Consider the following 23561-nt stretch of genomic DNA (forward strand, 5'->3'; position numbering starts at 1 on the left):
GAATAGGCCAAACAACCCGTCTCATTGGCTTCATGGATGCGCTTGGGGACTTGACGCCAAGGACAAGAGAAAACAAAGGAAAAATATCCAAATGGGACTAGTTCTCCCCATTAAATACTAAACCGATTCTGTACAGCAAACGAACCTTGTTAACAATGAAAAGAACCTAGGAATGGGAAAAAATATCTGCACAACCTATACCTGACAAGGGGTTAATGTCTAAAATCTACAGGGAACTCTTACAACTTAACAAAATAAAGTGGGCAGAACAAGTACACATCTTTCCAAAGATGGCACAGATGCTACAGACACACAATAGCATGCTCGTTATCAGGGAAATGCAAATCAAACTTCAATGAGAAACCATCTCACATCAATAAAAATAGCCCCTTATCAGAAACACCATAAACAAGAATGGGGAATCTTTGTCCACTGTTGGTGGAGATGTAGACTGGTCTAGCACCTTTAGAAAACAGTAGAGCAGTTTCTGAAAAGAATAGCTTGACAGAAAAGTCATGACATATTTTTGCATAGGAAAAAGTACATCCTGGGGGCCCTCCCTGGTGGTGCAACAGGTTAAAACACAGCACTATAAAGCTATCTGCTGCTGCTGCAGCATTAGTTTGATCCCCAGCCAGGTGGCTGACAGGCACGGCACAGTAGTTCTCTCCTGTCTTGCTGGCTACTCCCCTCAGCAGTATATTTCAGATCTGCCTGTTCCGCTCCCCACTCTGTCTCTGGTGAATCCTCTCACCCCCTGCGCTTCTGGCCTGTGCCCCATATCCTATATGCATAAATAGATAAGTCTTTAAAAAAAAAATCATGATTTTTCTGACATCCCAGTATTAAAATAGATCTACCATGTGATCTAGAAATTCCAGTCCAAAAGTGTCTACCTGAATAAAGCAAAAATACCACTTGGAAAGAATACAGATATAGAAAACAATCTAAGTGCCCAAAGACAAATGGATTAAAATGTGCTACACATACAAAAGGATACTATTCATTTGCCATCTATAAGGACGTGGATATAACTGGAGAGGATTAAGCTAAATGAGAACTATTGGGAGAAAGACAAATACCAGATGATCTCACTCATGAGTGCATTAGTAAATAAAAAAGGGACTAACCTGAAAAAAATCCAAAAAATGTGACCCTGCAATTGAGGCTACCAGTGGGGGTGAGGGAGTGGTGAAAGCAAAGGGAGAAATGAGGCCAACTGACTATGGTGGAAGATTTTTGGTGTTTGGGTAGTGGGTGTGGTATGGAATATACATTCAAAGAGGTGTGGACCTAAATCATACACAGTATTAAGCCAATGTCACCTCAACAAAAAATAATACAAAAATCAAAACTTCCTTTCTACAATTATATCATTTTGTTTAAATAAACTTTAAGATGGGACTATTTAAACACCTAAAAGTAACAATGATCTCCAACTGAAAGAATGGGCTTTTAAAATAAATAGATTCATGAAAAAAAAAATATTGCCCTAATTTTTCTCACTTTCCAGGGAGAACTTCTTTAGCTTGGTGTCAGGTAATTAACATTCCAAACAAGAGGTGTTCACAGCAATGTTAAGTACAGTGCAGTAGAAATAAATGAAAGGAGTCAGGCAGAAAATGAATTAAAATCCTGACTCTAGACATTACCACCTCTGTAACCTAAACTTTCAGCTAGTTTTCTGAATCACAAGGCAGATAACTAAATCATAGAACTGTTACAAGAATCATATTAAAAGATCTAGATACTATTGCTTGACAGAGAAGGCACTCAAGTCTCTTTTGTTCCCAAAGCCTGTCATCTTTCTATTTATAGAAACCTACTGACTGGGGAACATAGTGATCCTTTGCTCAATGACCCAAACTGAGATCTACTAAGAAAATGTATGAAATTCAATTATCCTGAGAATAAAACTCTTTTCTGAAGATAGTTCATGAAAAGAGAAGTCAGACATATTGAAAAGCAGAATGAAAAAACACGGCTAATAAAAATAGATGAGCTGGGGAATGGATGGTATGAGTTCTGTTAGGGAGTTAAATAGGAGGGAAGACAGTACTGGCTTATGTTAGAAAGTCTGCTGCTCAAAAAAGATAGAACAAGTTTATTTCTCTTCATATATTCACAAGTCTATTTTGCAAAGGACCATCCATCTCCTTACAAGAGTAAATAACAATTTATGTCAAAAATAAATAGTATTAAGAGCAGCGATTCTTTTTTTACTCATCATGTAATTTTGAAGAGGAAAGAAATCAAGTCAGTAAAATATTTATCAATTATGAGGTTTCACCCAATTATTTTTTGATTTCTAACTTTTTTCCACATTTCCTGCTTACATCTAACAGAATAATTTCCTTGTATGTTGTCAATGACAGTAACTGCTTAAAAATCTGCTTTGAAAAAGAGAAAGACATTTAAAAATAATTAAATCACATTATAGCAAAAAAATTATACTGCCAACAAAATTTAACACTTAAAAGTTTTATAAAAGATAGAAATTGATTCTCCCCTTTATTGTATTATACCTGAAAAATGAAATCACTTAATATGAACTGATACATAATGTCCTTGTAATGTTATGGTGGGAAAAAAAAAACGAAAACTACCTTTTTAAAGAATTCATATATTATTAATACTCATGGCAATTTCAAATCCAGTAGATAGCATCAAATTACTATTATTTGGGACTACTTTTGGAAATACACGTTACAAAGCTTTTAGAGCCCAGCATACCAGAAAAATTTAAATTTACATTGTCTGAGAGCTAAGTACTCTCCATGGCATTATGGTGTAAAAACCTATATTAACTGCCATGTCTTCCTCATGAATCTCTTAGCACAGGCTACAAATATAGAAAAATATTCAGTACCTCATGTACTTGTGTATATATATGTATGCATGTATGTATGTGTGTGTGTATATGTATATGTGTGTATGTGCGTGTGTGTGCATAAACTACTTCCATTGACTACTTTTTACCCAGAGTGATTAAGGACAATAAAATAGGAGTTCTTGTTGCTTTATTATCTGAACTGCTAATAAGCTCCCAGTAGAAGTCCCCTTAGACAATACACCAAGTCTTCTTGGTCTTCTGATCATATATATATCTTATATATATGTATGTATTCATATATATATATGCATTTTTCAAGTAAAGAAATGTTTAACAGATGTAAACTATTTATTGAATATTTGCCACCAAATATTGTTAAATACATTATCTTGCAGCATATCGCTTTCAAGTTAAAATGTCAGAAACAAACACCAATATTTACAATTCTTTTAAGGAATGTTATATAATGACACATTAAGGCGTAAATTCTTTTGGCTTATAATTCTTAAAAGAATGATAATAGCAAAAGTGATGCAAAAATCTTCAGTGTGATATTATGATTAAGCTACATTTTACAAAAATATGGTGTAAGATGGCAATAATCCCATTCAACATCCTGGATTAAATCCCTTCAGGAGGGACCGATAATTTATACAGTCAAACTTTAAAATTTACAGATAAAGGCAGATTAACACTGCCACTGAGAAGTATGTATCTCTTAACATATACAACTTTCAGGCCACAGTTTTGAAGGTCTGAAGTATCAAATTGGTTTGATGAATTAGTCGGTTGGCACTTATGAACACATTTATTGCCCTGTTTAAAAAAAAAAAAACAGTATTAATTTTACTCCAAAACTCATCCTTAAATATGCTCATACTTTTTTTTTCCTTCTTACAATGTTGGCTTTCCTTCCTCAGGTATAGTCCCTATCTCTACCAATTCATTCGTGCACCATCACCATAGTCCCTTGTGCTCTCCCTGCTGTCATTCTGACCCCTTTCCTTCCTACTCCCCTGCAGAAAGTCTCTGATTTATAGTTGTTTATTTTTGTTTTTTCCTTGATCCCTCATATTCCTCCTGTAAGTGTAACCACCTGGTATTTTTCTAAGTATACTCATTCTTAAAATCATCCATTAGCAGCAGCAATGACAATTTAGGAAAAAAAAAAAGACAAGTTTGTAATAATTTTTATTTGTTTGGAACTGAAAGGTCCTGCATCATTTGACACTATCTAGGAATTACTGCCCCCTAGTGGTTCTAGCTGGCAATAAGGTGTTGAAGGGTTGATAATAATAGGTGGCTTCTACAACTAGTTTATTTGTAGGACAGTAATGTCCAAAGAGGATTGATTCAGTTGTGCTCTCAAGTGATAGTTTCACAGAAGTTACCAAAGTAAAATTTGCTAAAGTATTATACTCAGTCTCAAAATCTATATATAATGGGCATAATAAAAACTTCAGAAAAATTTTTTTTTATCACAATCTACACTATTTTTAGAACTTACTTTTAAAGCAAAAATAATCCTGTGGTTTCAATATTTGGGAGCTGACAATATATAATGCTCTTAAAAATTATTTTGAGCTGTACTACATTCTCCTATCTGCCCATTTTTCTGGGACAGGAGCACAAGGTTGATGCCTTAGTTTTATTATGTGGCCTCATCAACTTCAGAGTATTACAGCTAAAGTTTATCTTCATCCCAAGACATTTCTCAAAAAAGAACCAGAAAAAATTAACTGAATGCAAATGCATTCTCATATTTTGAGGTGTTTGTTCCAGGGATGCCCTTAACTTAATTAGAATAAAAAATAGTGACCCCATTATGTAGATTATTATTTAACGTGTTTTTGGTTATTTGGGTTTCACACAGGACACCGAGGAAAAGATATATTTATTTTCAGAAGACACCTGTTACTATTAAACTAAGTCATCAAGGATAACATCCTCTAGATGAACAATAATGTTATGAACACCACCACCAAAGTACTAGGAGATTTCAGTGCAGGATCTTTAATTTACAATATAAATATGTCAACATGTTGGAATTGCTAGTAACAGCTTTGAAAATTAATAACTATCATAATGTATTCTTTTACAATATTATGACAATGTTGCATTGATTTGACAGGGAATAGGGGCCTTAAAATTTTAATGGTAGAATACGATAGGTTCCTGCCAATTATATCAGAAAATCATTATTTTATTTACTTTAACACTTATTAAATGCTATACCCACAAAATTGCAGGCATTCTATTGAGGTACAATGAACTCCCTATATGATATGATGCTGCAATAGATATGATCTCAGCAAGTATGTGTATACATAAACATTGCAAGTATGTGTGTGTATACATAAAAACAAATTTTCTTAGTTTTCTAAATGTTATACAATCAACTATATGTAAGTTTTAATGCTTGATTCACTTTTTTAGTATAATCCCTGCTTCAAAGAGTTATACTGTGAAAGCCCAACCCCCACCACCTTCCTGAACAAAGGAACAACACCTTTACACACTTTAAAAACAACTGCAATACTTTTACAAAGCACCTACACCCTGGCCCCACACCATATTCATTAAATGAGAATCTCTGAAGATGGGGCCAATGCACTGGGAATTATTTTGAACTGACCCCAAATGGTTGGTTCTAACAAGCAAACAGGACTAAGAATCACTACTGTAACTTTTTAATAGCAACCATCAACACATCTGCAACAACATTATTACCTTGGGAACTTTACAGAAATATACATTCTTGGGTCTACACTTGGCTTAAAGAATCAGACTCAGGGATGGCGGCCCAAAAGTAATTTACAGTTAAACAAGCCCTGCAAGTGATTCTACTACGGAAGCTTGAAAACTACTTCAGGGAATTGGTGCAGTATACCAGTAACATGATCTCATTCAGCAAGTTTATGTATAGTCTGTAAGCCAAGAATACTTTTATATTTTCAAGTGGTGAAAATACCTAAATAAATAATAATACAAAAAGTATGGTATGTGACAGGCAAAAATTATATAAAATAAAATTTAAGTGTCTAGAAATAAAATTTTATTAGAACACGTCATACCCATTTGTTTCCCACCCTGGTCTCTGGCTGTTTTTAAAGTTTAACAGTAGAGGTGGGGTAGCAGTGACAAGTCCACCAACCTTAAAACACCTGCCAACAGATTCTTTTCAGAGAAGTTAGCTGACTTCTGCTCTCAAGTAGTGGTAAAACTGGATTCTCAGCCACTCATGTTTTTAATGATCTATGTTACAACTAGCTTGAGTACTGACAGGAAAATGTAGGTAATAAGAAACAATCGACATGGCTATGCTATCATATAAAAACCACAGATGAGAAACAATACTTACTTGCCATCTTTGAAATAGGTTTTCAGAGTATCACTGAAACTTTTGGAGTATTTTACAAATTCTTTCTTTTGGTGTTCCAATGCCTACAAGATAAAAGAAATAAGAAAAGAGAAATAACACAAAAGGTATGGTGAAGAAAGACATTATAAAAAATAGGGAATAAAAGACAAGCATTTTTAAGAGTATTTAAACAATGTATTTAAATTCAAGGAAACCCCACAGATTAATGATTCAAAAACAGTTTCAATAATCAAACCTTAATACTGTATCAAACAACTAGATGTAAATCAACATTGAGGATGGCAGATAAGTAAGGCTTCTACTAAACTTACCCTGCGGTTCTGGTATTGGTATTTCTTGAAGACATTATTCACTGTATCAAGAAGTTCTTTTATTGCACTAGCTATATCCCTGTTAAGGAAGGGAAAAAGAATCTTCTTAAAAAGTTCCACCTGCAAAACCTTTTTATCTATATATAAATATTTATACATTTAAGAATTACTGATGATACTGTTAAACAACACATGAACACTGTGTCAAAGGTAAATATCTGACCAGTTGGTCAAATAGATATTTTAGTCTGCACCCCTCTGTGATCTTGACTTCTGCATTGCTGACCAAGACTTCCACAATTAACATTGACTTTCCTGAATCATTAACATTTTATTATTAATCAAATTTCTACAAATATACCTGACTCTCAAAATTTCCAGTTACGATTTGTTATCGTTAAACTAATGTAGCTAAATTCTTCACTTTTGTTATGATTATACCAAATTTTTCTATTTTATGTAACTCATTTTTTTGTATCAACACTTCAAGTTACATACCTAATAGTTCTGATGTTTAGAATATCTCTTCCTGAGGACTCCCTGGTGGCATAGGGGTTAAAGTTTCAGCACTATCACCAGCCACTGCAACGTGACTTCAGTCCCCAGCTAGGGAGTTTACCTACTGTAGTAGCAGACCTCTCCTGTCTCACCTGCTGCTCCCTTCAGCAGTGTATTTCAGTTCATCAACCACTCTGTCTCTGGTGAATCCTCTCACCCCTACACCCCTCAGCCTATACTCCAGTTCTTGTATGTATAATTTACTAAATCGTAAAAAAAAAAACTCTTCCTTATATGCAGTTCCCCACCCCCCTCTTAAAGACAAGCTTATGCTTTACCAAACTTTTACTGTTATTATTTCCTTTGGAAACTGTATTTAAGTTAGTAGAAGACATAGTATTAAAATATTCTACCAAAGGAATCTTTCCAGCAATCCTTTGGAAAATGTATTTAAACTAGTGGAAGACATAGTATTAAAATATTCTACCAACGTAATCTTTCCAGCAATCATTAATACCTTCCTCCTCTTCCTAGAAACAAAAGGATCAGATTTCCTCATTTGAGTTGACTAATCTTACAATTCTTTTCTTCTAAACTCCTTGTTTCTTCTACCTATGCCCTTTTCAACATCTATTTCTAGAGCATTTTTATTTTGTCAAACATCGTAAATGTGGTTCTGCATTCTCAAACAGCTGCACATTCTCTAATGCCAAGTTTCTTTTTCACATTCATTCGCTTAATGATAAATTGTTAGAAAAACTTTTGCCATACAAATACAATGCAAATAAAGATATCAATTAATAACACCTATAAATCCAGACCATCAAGCATTTTCTCTAACTTTTTAGTGAGAAACAGGTTTCAGTTACTTCATATCTAAGATGTTCAAACTTTGTTATTCAAGGAAAAAATCTAAAAGTAGAGTGCCCATTTTTCTGTGTACAGGTAGTATACTTTGTAACATATTTCTATTAACTTAGCATGAGGAAATTCTAAAAATTACAAGTATATAGAATATTACAAGTATACAGAATAAAGAAGTATCTTGGCCTACTCTGTAGTAGTGATGATGTTCTAATAACCACTCCGCAGATATTTATTACTTCCTATATGTAAAACACTGGTATCAGGCTGAAACATGAAAACATTAGATATGTAAATAGACAATGAATTTTATATAGAAATGAAATCTATCTCATCATTTTATGTCCCTAACAAGAGCAGTTTTAAGGTTATATGACTGTTTCTCTCATTGATCATTTCAAGCAGATTTAATCCTTCTGTATTGCTATGATGAGCATGATGTACTACACTTAATGATCATCTAAGGGTAATCTATTTTGTGAGAAAAATTTCAAATTCAACAACTAAATAATGTCAAGTTTCTGAATACAAATGGTTTTCAAAGCCATAAAAAGAATACAATGGAACAAATTACAGAGATCAGGCAGATGTTTATATACAACCATAGATTGTGGCCTCCTTTAATATTCTGCTAAAAAGGGATTATAAATGTATGTATAGGATAATCAACAAAACAAACAAATGCTGTCCCAAATATTATGATATGACTGGGTTCTCTAGGTCCAAGTATCTAAAACTGGACACAAAACAAACTAAACAAATAGGAGCAGAAGAGAAAAGGTAAAGTTCTGAGTGGGACTCCATGTCAACTAATGATTACTGGGGGTTTGTCTGTACTTTAAAAGAAAGCTTAACAAAACCAACACTCTCCAAGTGATTCTGCTTTTGAGCCACTGTTTTGGGAACCTAAAGCCTTGAGGTAAAGTTTGACCCAGCATTGACAACAGATCTTAGAATTCTATCTACCAATCTGTTTATCGCCAGGCTTTGTTTTTCTAAAACCAATGTGCAGCATTTGTGTCAAATATCATGTCATCAGTTTGTCCAAAGAACTACATTTTGTTTATAGCACCACAATTTGCTACCAGGGAACAATATTGGGGCAGCAATTACCTGAGGGTTTGTGAGGGTTTGTTTCCTACTAGAGAAAATACGAGCACAAAAAAAATTCTTCAGACAGTTAAACGTGTAAGAGTATGAGGAAGCTTGAAGGCAAAATAACTAAAGTGTAATTAATTACGTACTGGAGTTATGGATACTGTGATAAAACATATAGTATGGGCATAGTCTGAGAAAGGAATTCTGCAATCTACAATTACTCAGTGGGAGAACTTGGAAAATATAAACACTGAGAGGATAACAGGTATCAAATGAAGTGTAAATATACATTCTATCAAAAAATTGCATGAAATAGTTTCTAATTATGTTTCATATAAATTGTACAGCATGTTTATGCAAACTATTTAAAGGAACGCAGTTTCTATTATTATAGGTTTAATTTGGTCTAAAAGCAAACACTGGTGAATTTTTACCTACAAATATGCAAATGAAGATTATAAAGAATAAAAAGATAAATGCACAACTCTCTGTTGTAAAAAACCAGGTCACAAGTGTCTACTCATCATCCACTAACTGGAACGTATCAGGCTTAAAACAATGAAGTAATAATATTTGCATAAGCACAAATGTAATCAATCAAAATATTCAAAAATTAAAATATCTTTAAAATATTTGTTTGCTACATCATTTTCTTTCATAGAGGAGAAAAAACCTTATTTCATAATGTGCTAGCATGTATTGAGAGTATGCTAGGTTCAGTGCTAAGCATTTTATGCATATTTTTTTCAATTCTTGTGGCTATCCTCATTTTCACAGATAGAAACCAGTCACTGAAACTAAGCAAATTCTACAAGGTCATAAAAGTTCAATGTTGGAATGGAGACTCAACCTAAGTCTGCTAATCTACATAAACTACCTGAATATTTAACTGATCGGTAATCATTTTCTACTTTAGCAGAACCTGTAACATGTACAGATACTTGATATAGTAAATATATTTCATAAATGCTTATTGGAAAACACTGCTAAAAATAAATAAAGATAACAAATGCTAGAAAGTAAAATATTTCAAGAAAAAGAATAACTGTTCAATATGCCAAAAGGATAAGCAAGTTTTTTTTTTTGGTGCAATTTTATCCATTAACTTGTCAAACAATAAACAGAAGTATAGCAAAATGAATATGGATATATTATACCTATCAGTTATAACAAATAATTATATCAGTCATCTGTACTAATTCATATATAGTTGAATTTTAGGTTCAGAAATAATATGTATCATCAACTTCTCATGAAAATCAATTTTAATTATCATTAATTTTAACTGAGTTGTGCTGAATACAGTCCAGGACTCTGCAATGAAATATTAGTATTTCTCTATAAGTGAGAGATAAGATGCTAATTTAAGCTTTGTCAGTTGTAATGGACAATATTCTTAGGCTTTTTGACCACAATTTCCTTATGATTAAACTGTGGTCGTTAATAAAGTGGTTCTCAAACTGTATCTCTTTAGAGCCACACTGGGTTTAGCAGAGATACTTCAGGAACTCCCTAGGAAAGTAAAATAGTGTCAAGGCATCAAGATAAAGGTTTGGGGCCTACCACTTCTACTGAGGCTTCCACAACACTGTTCACAAATTCCATTCCATATGTTGGCATTCTCTATAAGGTATCTTTTACCAAATAATAAAAATCATTTTTCCTCAAATATCAGAATCAACATTGTGAATCCATAATTGGGAAGCAGCAGAGAAAACACCTGAGTCAAGACACTTGGATTCAAAGCCAGCTCCATCAACTTACAAGGTCTGTGGTCTTGAGAAAGTTACTTTCTTGTGCTTCAACTTTCTCATCTGTTATTGGGAGTATTGTAATAAGTAAATACATGTAAAGTGCTCTAGACCTTAGAAATAAAGTGTTTAAGTAACTGTGTTTGAGATTCTTTTATGTCCAACACATTAAAAAAAAAAACCACAAAAAACAACAACTCAGGAACAGTTGACTCTTCTTTCTGCACATGCTAAAAATAATTAAGGGAAGTTGAGTTTTCCTATAAAGTATTATAAAATATTTACCGTAAGGTTTATTTCCATGAAATGGATTTTGGCTAAACAATTGAAAAGACTTTATTTTTGTATTTTCTGGTCCTCAATGGTCCTCAATTATTGTCAAAGAGGAGGCGGGTCATCTTGATAGCTGGTTTCCATACTCATGAGTCATTACTGTCTAAAATGTGACATACTCTTCCCTCTACACCACTCAGAGGTACCAAAATGAGTTAAAACAACGTATTACAATGGTAATATTAATATTTCAAGAGTGCTTTCTTAGCTTCTTTAAAGATACAATGTATGATGTAGACTGTCCCAGAACAAGAACTGAATAAATCTTTACTTTCTAGCATTTTCTCGTAAGGGTTACATTAAAAAGGTTGTAATGATGATGCCATTATAACTATTCCCAGCTTTCTTTTGTTTTTTTTTCTAACTGAGGCTGATGAAAATTAGCACTCTTTATAAAACTAGAAATTATGCTGATGTTCTTCCCTCTTTCTCCCGTCCACTTGCCCCTGATTTATAACTACTGATGTAGCTAGGATGGCCCCACTTGCTATAGCTCACCAGTGAGCTTTCCAGTCCCATTCCTATTTTCAGTCTTCCTTAATCTGCATTCCAAAGGTAGTGACTTGGTAGCTCACAATGAGTCCAAACTAGAAAATGCTATTCACACAGAAAACTGTATTACAATCCTGAAGACTTGGTTATTTTTGGAATAAAAATACCGGTTTCCCAACATTCTAATTTGTACAAATTCTCTCTTTAATATGTCACTGACATGTTTCCATTATTTATATGGTTCAAATTATATTCCAGTTTATGTACAATTCATTCACTGTTGCAAAATATTACAAAAAAAATATTACCACTCTGAAACTAAATTCCACAGTTTAGAAGTTAGTAATAAAAATGTAGCATTTAAAAACTTCAATTTATTATTTTCATTTAGTATTAGTATCATATCAAAATAGAAATTTAGAATAAGTGAGTCCTTAAAAGTTTTTTTTAACAAAAGGAGATGCAAAAAGAAAAAAAAAATGCTTACTTGATTGTCTGCAGAAACCTCACTCTGTCATTGATTTCATCTGGGATCTTACTGAGAATTTGTTTAAGTGCTCGTGCCTTTTCATTTAGGTCCTGGAACTCTGGCTCTGGTCGTTCAATCATATACTCTGATAGGGGGAAAAAAAACAAAAACATAATAAAAAGCTACTCAATTTCCCCCCCCCAAATTCAAATCCAAGACTTCCCAATGATGGTCAAAGGGATGAGGGTATGAAGGTATGAAGAGAAAAAGGTCATATAATCAGAAATGATCATATGCAAAGCAGAATTCATTAGATTTCAGTTTAGTTCAGTAATAACATTATACTTATATCTAAGTAAAATATATGAAAATTAAAGACAATATGGGATATATAGAAATCCCCATGCAATCTTAAAATAAATAAACTAAAAATTGGAAAGGAGGCCTAAGCAGTATGTCACAAGGAAACCTTAAAATAAGCAGTAATATTCATCACAAATACAAAGGCAATATACATCTGCCAGCAGGGAAGAGGATTTTAATAAACTCTTGAATATATAATATCCCCAAACTCCCAACAAACCTACAAATATCTACAGCACATTTTTAAAATCTCTAACATAAACCCAACACAAGGGCTGAAATTACAGAACATCAACTTGGGAAATATTCAGTCCCACCAGAGGCAATATAAGTTTACCAAGAGATTCACTGTAAACTGGAACACATTACAACTCTACCAAAATATGAACCTGACTTAGCCTAACAAGGCAGCAAGTGCTCCAGTCTCAAAGAGGACTTTGCTATCAGTCATGAACTCAAAAACTTTTAGATGAAATCTTTTTCATTTTCACAACTGAGATGAGAATGGATCAGATTATGCTAAATGAAACAAGACAGAAGGAGAAAGACAAACAGCAGGCAATTTTATTCATATACAGAAAAGGAAGAAACAAGAAAACAAAAAGAAACCCTAGAAAACTGACTTCAGAATTGCGCCAGTAGATGGCGGACGGTAGATTATGGGGAGCCAATAAACTGTAGTGTAGGATTATTGGTGCTTCGGTGCTGGGGATGGTTTGGTGACACATATCTGAAGTGCTATGACCTGATACCCCTCAGTCATATAGTGCTGTAAACATGACCAATGTTACCTAAACAAAGAATACAATTAAAAATGAATATCCTGGGGACTCCCTGGTGGTGCTGCTCCCCTTAGCAATGTGTTTCAGTCACTCTGTCTCTAGTGAATCCTCTCACCACCCACTCCCTGCAGCCCAGCTCTATCTGCATAAATAAATAACTCTTTTAAAATAAATAAATATCCTTGTTCTTCCTTAATAAATGTGGGAAATTGTACCGTTTGTTCTAAATTTGTGGAAAATGACTATTTAATCTATTTCTAATTAAAAAAAAACAAAATAAGCAGAGAGAATGGTTATTGTATTCATCTCTTAAATCTGTGCTGGACAAAAAAAAATGCATTAAAGCAAAACACAAATCTAGTTTCTTGAACCTACTATCTGTATAGTTAATATAATATAACCATTCAACAATGACTTACCACTTTAGTGAAAATAAACGTCAAATATATTAATAGGGGAAAACAGCAAAGTATGTAGCACACTTTACTTCAAGTAATTTATATTAAATCTAACAAATATAAAACCTTAAGCAAAACCTACTTTTCTATTTAACACATACTTTTGTTATACTACCATCACAAAATCAATAACATGAACAGGAGAAGAGAAGGAAAACTCTTTTGTCAAATAATATTTAGAGAAAATGTTTTCAAACTGTAGGAAAACCAAAATAGTCTTTCTGATACCTTCTACATCATCAGCTGCCATTCGAAGAAGAGATTCTGTGAAATTAACTTCTACACATTTTTTCTCTAAAATTTTCATAATGATGTCTTGTGTGAGTCCTGGATTTTCTTTTTCAGCCTATCAGAAAGAGAAAGATAGGTTTGAATTACAGAAACAAAATAGCCTTTTGAAACCCAAACCTAATTGTTTGGAACCTGTTGGGAACTTCAGTTTACAAAGACAGAAATCCTTGTAAAACAGGTGTAATGAAGATATTCACTAACATTTTGTTAGAGTTCTTGAGCCAGTACCTTTTTATTATAGCTATAGCCACATGTCCCATTTGAACATTAAATATTTAGTATTTCTACTTCTTTATACTCACTTGCAGTCACACTAATAACAAAGATAGAAATAAAGATTATATATATTTGAATAACCCATCAATCACTTTTTCAGAGAAAATCATTTCAATAAATGATTAGTAACAAAGTGTGTCCTAGTGAATTCCAGTTTTTGATGCCCTGCTTTAACTTTACCTTCCATGAACAAGTTAAGGATAAAATCTATTTTAAAACCAAGAGGCACTTATAAAAGCTTTTACTTTTAAAATTTTCAAGAGATAGTTTAAGATGCTATTAAAATGTTATTAATTAGATTAAATGGCCCAAAATTACAAATACCACACTATTTAAGTAAAATAGTAACCATCATTATTTCCCCTCTCTAAGAATTACACTTATCAATATAATGCATTAGCTGGAGGGCAGGAGCATATACTCAATGTGCTTGAGAATGCCCATAGAAAAACATTTCTCTGATTAAATTATAATAAAGGTTAAATGCTGAAAGCCCAAGCATAAACTTTTTAAGAGCAAGGTGGTCTGGAGACCCAAACTGCCAAAGCTGGGGCATTACAGAGACTTAGAGGTTAATTTTTTCAGTTCACAATGTAGTTGGTGCCAAATACTTAACAGTGCTGTTTATTTAGATTGAAACCACTTAATGAGTACTTATATCCTGACATCTAGTATTTTAAAAAAAAATAATATAAAAGAAAAAGATCTTACTTCATTCTTAAATAATTATGGTTACTTATTGAGATCTGTGTACCTGCTGGACACTATACAATGTCTCAAATGCTCATATTATATTGGACCCTGCCACCCACACTTCCTGATTATTGTGTGGTACTTGCTTTTTATCACAGCAATGGCCAAAAGTCCAACCTCACAAAGATATGACATCACTGAAAGAAATGCAGCTCAGTGTGTTGAAACCGCAAACTATCTGAAGCTAGTTGTTCACTGTGTCAAAAAGATGGTAAGGTTCACCGTGTTCCTTCAAATTTTTTAAATAGCTCATCACACGGAATTTGCTGTGGGACACTAGGGTACCTCAACACATGGTTTGAGAACAGCAGCCTTAATATCTTCTGTACTGAGTATTTTCTGCTTGATATCCTGGTCCAGTTACTTACTTTTTATTTGAAAAGTCTTGAATTTTCCTAATGCCTGGCTGACAAATTATGAATATTAATCCTTAAATCAGAAACTAATTATACCTCCATATTTTCTCCCAGAATACAATTTTTAACTCTGTGAGTGTACAATTTTATGAGTGAGTCAAATTGTGAGAGAAACTACCTCAAGGGCAGTAACATGCACTCTTGTGGATCAGTGGTTCTCAACAGCCAATATAGCAGAACCATCTGGGGGAAAGGAATCAAGGAGAATAGACATCTTAAAAAGATACTACTGTTTTATCTTGGGAAAAATTATTTTTTTCTCCACACAAAAGTTGAGAATTAAAGCTTGATAAATGCTACTGTTCTTTGGACCTAGGACTAGAAATATGAAAACACGCACAGAAAGACATACGGTCATTAGAGTTTTGCTGAATCTTTTTCAGATTAGTTAAAAAAAACTTCAAAAAAAATCACTTTTCAATACACGTCTTCCTTTAATCTCATTTGAAATTGAACAAATTAAACATAATTAAGAATAAATCAGTGCAAAACAGACTGATATGTCGTCCTCCAAAATAATTTTCACTATACTTAGGAGTCAGTGCTTTAAATAAGAACATCCATGTCAAACCTTATCTATCATATCCACATACTGTAAGCTGCTGTTTATTTTTTATTGTATTTTAGTGTTAAAACATCAGCGCACATAAAGATATTACAATAAAAAGTTTCACTAAACTATATTTTATTTCTCATATGAATGTCATTGAGAATATCATCTACTTCAAATAGGGTGCTCTTTATGCGGTTCGCATAGGTAAACTCCTTTGTTCTTAGTATTAGGAAAGCTGAAAGACTGAGTTATGCCTTATCAATACTAGAGTACAATAATAAATCATTTTCTTTGGTCACAAAGGTGCTTATAGAATCTCCCCATCATGCCTCCCTAATGACTGAAAAGTGTCATTCCAAAATCACACTGATTACCAGAGAGAAGAAAAAACCTAATTGTTAATTCTCTTTATTCACCTAAAAAGCTGACAGAAGTATTTTAATAAGGCCAGAATGTATACAAGCACTACATTTGAGTATTATCACAGCAAAATCTGGGTATTATCACATCTGTTTTAACACTTTTATACTTGGAGCACAACCCAATTTGAACTAGCTAAAGTACTCAACAGCAACATGTGGCGAGTGATTACACACTGAACTGCTCACATCTCGAGACAATTAAAAACTTAATGCTGAGTGACTTGTAGACTTTCTCAGTATCCTTAAGTCCCATTAAGGGAATTTGAAAATATTGTTTATGTTCAGGAACATGAAGAGCATTGTGACTTATAATCTTAAAAAAGTTTTAATCAAGTCAAATGTTAGAAAAAGATTTCCAAAATATGCTATAAAGCTAAGGAGAACAAAGAAGTCAATTTCAAATGCACAAAATGACAAAATGATGAATGAGGAAAGAGCATCTGTTCAGTTCACTTTTTGTAAGTGTTTTAAAGTTTACAGAGTACATCAACACAGGCATAAGATGGATGAACAGTCACTAAAAGGAAATAAGTTGGCAATTATCACACACACGTGTATGTGCGTGTGTTTGTGTATGTATATATGTGTGTGTGTATATGGTTACTTTAATCATCACAATAAATTAACTTGTGCTTTACCTTAATAAAAGCTGCTCTCAGAGTCTGAGCTGCAGACAGATTTACTCGTTCTAGCTGAAACAAAATTTCAAATCCTTATTAGTATCAATTTTTCAAAATGCCCATTTCTAATATTCTACTTAGTAGTAATAGCATTGATAAATCTATCATTCAGTTAAAAAAGATACTTGCTAGTGATTATAAATTATCGTGATTCTTCAAATTGACATGCTAGCTAAAATTATCATTAGAAACCATAAAAAATCAAGATGTATAGTTCAGTTGCTGATATAGTCCCTTTTATAAGAAAATAAGATACATTGTACCTTAAGGGTAGATTTTTACAATAAGCAGAAAAGTATAATTGAAGTTCCTATAGAAAAAATAAACATACTTGAATTACTGAAAACGGAGCTCAGGATTAACTCTCAATGCTCTCTTGTAAATATGTACAAACTGTAAGTGTGTATGTATGTTTGCAATGACCAATACCAAGAAAACATTTATTAAGATTCTTTATATTTCTGACTGCCTTTTTAATTGCTTCTCAATCTGATGATTGGAATTAAACCAGGGATTAAGCTGAGATTAGTATTTTATTAGTCAGCAAACAGTGCTGTAGAAGTTTTGTAATTCAAACTGAAATCTGCATCATTAAGATTTCAGAAGTGGTTTTATGTGCCCTCTATTTTATAAGGATTAAAAAATGGTTACTTAAAATAATACTAAATTAGAAGTTTAATATAAGTTTTTAATTTTCATATCAAATATGTCTTACTTGCACTTTTATAATTCACTGTGCAGTAAATAAAAGGTTATAAACAATTTTATAAAAATAACTCCATTTGTTGATTAGTTAGCTTCTAGGTTCAAAATAAGTAGTAATAATTTAATTCAGATTTTTTTATTCCTTAAGGACTGGGCTCAATAAAACTCAACTTACCTATTTTATGTTACAACAATATCAAATGCACAAAACAATGAAATCCTTACAGATTTTTATGCAACCAGACTATTTCCATAAAAAACTTATGCCCATATAACATATTTTTTCTTTATAACATAGACATACACCCCTCTAGAGAATCTCCAAACCTTAATTTATTCTCTAATCAAGACAAAAATGCCAATAACCTTACGTCTCTAGCAGTATTCACCTTAATCATTAAGCAAAAGCAACAAAATCTGCCAAGACAATAACTTACCTCTAAAAGTAAACAATGAATCAATTTATTTAGTACATAACTTCTATAAAACTTGGCTTCTACATGTCTTGTAAAATTTAACATTGCCTTAGTAGGTAAAAGGAAAGCAACAGGTGTCCAGGTAGGTGATACAGCAAGGAAGTGAGTATATAAGAACTTTATAAAATTAACAAAGTCTTCAAAAATGAAAAAAAATTCTTCTTTCCCATACTTCACTTAATGATAGTGAATACTACTTAAGATTAAAAAAACAATAAACTATTCTAATCATGAGTTCTTGTGCAAGGAAGGGTAAGGCCAGACTTCATGAATGTTTCTTTTCTATACACTGACAGGAACCAACTTCTTTCCTGGGGGGTTTACACAGTATTCTGACACTTTTTAATAAAGTCAAAGCTTTGACTAAGATATGTGCCTTCAAATATCAGCAGTATTAACTCATTCTGTACTGTCCTGGCCAGAATGTGAAAGCTAAACTGTAAGAGGTCCAGAAGTCAGTGAAAAACTAATAAAATTGGCCATAAGAAGCATCACATCTCTATATATCTAGATTAAGTTTACATATATGTACCTTAGAAAATAAAGAGGTCATATGCCGAAGTAAGTAGAATCTGTGAACTATGAAGCACTTTACCAGAATTCTGTTAAATACCCATGTAACTTGTAATCAACTCAGTAAGTAGGCTTTATTTATTCATGACATCTGCAATGACCAGACAATACCTGGCATAAAGTAATTATTGACCTTAATCTCTCATCAATGAATTCACATGTATTGCTATTAAATATATCTATAAATTCAGCCAATACAGCAGGAAATTGTTTTCTTTCCAATTAAAAAAAAAAAAAGTATTTTAGGCATCTCATTTCTGGTGTGTGACTTGAATGAAACCACATTCATTTTACTAGCAGCTTTCATGACAGCATCAGGTTCTGGTAAGATCCTAACAACTGTTACTACTACTTATTAAGCACCCATTATGATCTTTATTATATAAGGTATTATTATAGTGTCTTATAATTAAACTCTAAATATCTCATTTTTACTTTACTGAGGAAGAAAGTGAGTTGGATATTTTTACCCAATGTTACTAGCTAGTAAGTAGAGACACAGTTCAATTCAGACCTGGAGGCCTCAAAAGTCTGTGCACAAGTCACTAGCATTCCCCGGTGTACCTGGAATTTCCATCAAGTATAAGAAATTTGGTGTGAGAGAAACAAAGAAACAAACTACAGTCCTAGGTGCACAGAAAATCAATTTTACTGGCCACATAGAAACTGATGGGATCAACTTCAGCTTCAATACAAAGTTCTTGTAATGATTTAAAATTTGTAGAGGTTCTTCTGGAAGAATATGGTTTCTTAAAATCATTTTGGCAGTTCTCCCAAATATGATTTCTTCAAGGTCAAAACATGGGGGCATGATTTGCTACAGAGTCCAGAACTTGTTAAAGCTGCTGGGTTTATAGTCTTTGGTCATGGAATCATAAAAGAACCAACACAATCATTTTCTTAGTATTAACTAACAGTATACACACTATACTTTGAGTCCTTTAATAAAGGAGGGAACATCTGGTCACACACTGTGTGTATGACTACTGGAGCAAGGAAAGGCGCTCCTTGGGTCTTAACATTACATAGAAGTCTTCCATGTCACTAGTAAAGAGTAAAGGAAAAGAGAAACAGGGTAAGGAAAAAAGGTTCAAAAACATCTCTCATCTCATCTTAAAGAGAAAGGAATAGGATGGGTGGGTCTATTATCAGATGTCAACCAAACTTCACTCCAGTCTACTCTCAATTCTGGAACTCCTCTTTCAATTTGTTTTTAATAGTATTAGATAGCACTATCAACTGCAAACATATCAAATTTAATTCTTTAGATCATGTAAAAAGCAAACATGGAATTTTTATTATATAAAGAACTCCTTTATTATTAACTATTCCTTCCAGAAGTATTTTTATTCTACATTTTATTTTTCATTATCAATTCAATTTCTTAAATCCACAATTTCAAAATATCCAATCCTCAGATGTTCACATTTTAAAGGATGTACTATATGTAAATCAAGGTTTTTTTGTTTTTGTTTTAGGTCAAATAGGTTCATTGACTCTAAATTGTATACATATCTTGCTTCATTAAAATCAGGCATAATGGCCCTCCCTGGTGATGCAATAGGTTGGAGCACAGGACTATGAAGTTATCTGCAGCCACTGGAGCTCAAGTTTGATTTCCCACATGTAGTGGCAAATCTCTCCTATCTTTCCTGTTGTTTCCCTCAGCCGTGCATTTCAATTAATCTGCCTGTTCTATTCCCTGCTCTGTCTCTGGTGAATCCTCTTATCCCTTGCACTTCTAGCCTGTACCCCAGAGTTCTTATATGCATAAATAAATAAAAATCTTAAAAAAAAAAATCAGGAAGGCATGATTGCCCTGCTGACATCAGTTTCTCCTCCCCTGATGCTGCCCCCTTACCCTACCCAAAAGATTATGAATCACTTTTTTTTAATTAAATAGAACTGAGCCAAACCACAATAAAAAGCAATTTACTTTTATGATTCAATAAGAACAGGGAGGCTAACTATTAAAAAAAAAAATGTCAAAAGAAGTAGACCACCAGTCAAGTAGCCATTAACTAAATTCTGAGCTACTATATTTTGTACATATTCAACAAATTTTTCCAAAAGAATCAGTTCCTGGGGTTGTACAGTTGTTTAGTAGAAAAGATAAACCACTAACAGAATGGTGAATTAGAAAAATATTCCATTAAAACATTGCCTACCAGTATGAAAAACTCGCAGGTATGATCAGAATTTTGTTAGAAAGATAAATAAAAGGCTCCTTAATAATAACAACTAACACTACCAGGGCCTCCCTGGTGGCACAAGGGGTTAAATAAAGCACAGCACTATGTAGCTTATAACCCAGTTCTTGACATGCATAAATAAATCTTAAAAAAAAAAGCAATTAACACCATGCTACCCCTCATATATTCCAAATAAATTATCTAGTGCATAGGGTGTTGGCAGAAATAGTTGTTTCTGATGCCTCTGAACAGAAAGATACTAAATACTTATTCAGAAGTACTTTTACTAATACAAATCCAATTTTATTGCAAAAATTTTAATTCTGTCCTGCACATACTTCTTCAGATATGATATTTCATTTCAAAGTAAGTCTTCCAAAAATTTAAAGGAAATGAAAATATACATGGAAAATACTTTTTTGGAATGAAGAGCTAAACCACATTATCTCTTCTTTTCCATATATAAGAAATCAGCAAGAAATAATACAGTACATGAGACCTGACCTAAGAGTTGGTTTTATGTTTCTATAAACTCATCATTCCATAATGCAACCAGGAGACCTATTTCACAGTACATTTACAACATGCAATATACTTGGACTCTGAACTCTACAGTTGATTAAACAAGAAGGCTACACCTTCTTGGCTATTTTGGTATAGCTTCATTTAGTCTAGCAAGCATCAAGTCTCAGAATGCCATAAGTAACTTTACATTGTGAGCTGGAGTAACAGTATTAAAGTTTCCTACATATAAGGATGTCCTACCACCTAAAATTCTGTTTTGAAAGATGACCTCCAGACTACATAATATGTATACATCTCATAGCACATTGTAAACAAAATTTAATGAGTCATTTAGCTTTAGAGTATAACACTTATGCGTCTTCTAGTGTTATTTTCTTTAAAATTAATTTGACTGGTTTTTTTTTTCAAATAAACATAATACAGAAAAACTAAGTTAAACCAAACTTTAATTTCTGCATTGGATTTATAGAAAACCCATGGTTGAACTATAGTTAATATTAATGTTTAACTGATTACGTTATTTAGAATGGTTCTTAACATACCAGAATGGTAACAGTGCTACTATATAAAAGAGTATAAACTCTTTTATCACCAAACATTTCATATTTGAAGGTACAATAATTACTTTCCTCCATTCCTAAATCACACCCTGGTTTTCTTCTATCAAAGAGTAAATCTCCTATCACTATTTGTAAAAGCCTTCTTCTGAATACTCTTAAAAAAAAAAAAAAGACTTATTTATATATGCATACAGAACTGGGGTGTACAGGCCAGAGGGCGGGAGCGGTGAGAGGCTTCACCGGACACAGAGTGGGGAGTAGAACAGGCAGATCAACGAAGTACAGTGCTGAGGGGAACAGTGCTGAGGGCAGCAGTGGGCAGATCAGGAGAGGTTACCTCCAGGGCTGGGGATCAAACTCATGCTGAAGTGGCTTTAGCTTCTTAGTGCTGTGCTTTAATCTGCTGCACCACCAGGGAGGGCCCTGAATACTCATATTAAAATGTCAGAAATATCTTTTAACACACACACACATGCATACATACAAATACATATATACACACATATCAATGAATTTAATTTGGGGCCTCTCAAGGGGCAGAAGGTGTTAAGTCTCAGCACTATGAAGCTAGCAGAAGCCACTGCACAAGAATTCAATCTCCTGGCCAGTCAGCTGACCCACATGGTGCAGCAGACATCTCCTGTCTCATCTGCTACTCCCCTTAGCAGTGTGTTTCAGTAGATCTGCCTGTTCTGCTCCCCACTATGTCTCTGGAGATATCTCTCACCCCCCTCCTCCATACCACTGGCCTATACCCCAGCTTTTGTATGCATAAATACAAAGAATAAGTCTTTAAAAAATAAAAAAAAGTAAATTCAACTTGATTCTGACAATTTGACACAGTATCTCAGTCTGCAATATCCCAGCTTCTTTTTCAAATCCACATCTAACAATTAAGTTACTGAACCGACAATGAATTAACTTTTTGGGAATACACTGTCATTCTGGGTCCACTAACTCACATGTTTTCAGTTCTCATCTGAACAGATAATCACTGCCTTTATTTCTGGGGAAAAAAATGTATTAGTCCATTTATTGCCATTTTTTTTTCCTTTCACACGAAAAAAATAGAGTACACCAGTATTAACCCTAGCAGTACATTTTACCAGAATTTTGTATCTTCTGTAACTGTTTTCCAAAGTCAAAATGCAAATAAAATTAATATACCTTCTATAAGAAAAGATCATTCAAATTGCTAAAACAAAAATGTTTTTTATTTCACCTCTTTAACTAAGGGTCAAACTGAAGTTCTGCAATGTAAATTGCCCTCACTTCAAGCAAAGACTAAAGTGTACCAGACAAAATATAGAAATTTCCCAAAACAACTTGGCCCAGCAGACCACATTAAAGAATATATAGGTAGGCCCTCCCTGGTGGTGCAGCGGGTTAAAGCACAGCACAAAGAAGCTTAAACCACTTCCACATGAGTTCGATTCCCGCCTGCCCCAGAGGTGATCCACATGGCCAGACAGACCTCTCCTGACCCGCCCGCTGCTCCCCTCAGC

The 23561-nt window shown here is 33.4% G+C and overlaps 1 protein-coding gene across 3 annotated transcripts in view; it reads right to left on the reverse strand.

Moving 5' to 3' along the window:
* Positions 1-2557: 2557 nt before the first annotated feature.
* PDCD10 (programmed cell death 10) overlaps positions 2558-23561 on the reverse strand; it is a 42531-nt gene continuing 21527 nt past the window's right edge. Inside the window, exons 3-8 of one of the 3 annotated variants that reach the window (XM_012729423.1) lie at positions 16984-17037; positions 13863-13980; positions 12050-12176; positions 6527-6605; positions 6195-6277; positions 2558-3649 (exon numbers count right to left, since the gene is read on the reverse strand). In XM_012729423.1, coding sequence (XP_012584877.1) covers positions 3568-3649; positions 6195-6277; positions 6527-6605; positions 12050-12176; positions 13863-13980; positions 16984-17037 — 543 coding nt within the window. In that variant the 3' untranslated portion in view covers positions 2558-3567. The remainder of the gene's footprint in view (positions 3650-6194; positions 6278-6526; positions 6606-12049; positions 12177-13862; positions 13981-16983; positions 17038-23561) is intronic. The other 2 variants (XM_012729417.1, XM_004674934.2) reach the window with 2 other exon arrangements.

This window comes from Condylura cristata, unplaced genomic scaffold (assembly GCF_000260355.1).
Source record: "Condylura cristata isolate star-nosed mole 26May11 unplaced genomic scaffold, ConCri1.0 scaffold00003, whole genome shotgun sequence".
Taxonomy (NCBI): Eukaryota; Metazoa; Chordata; class Mammalia; order Eulipotyphla; family Talpidae; genus Condylura; species Condylura cristata.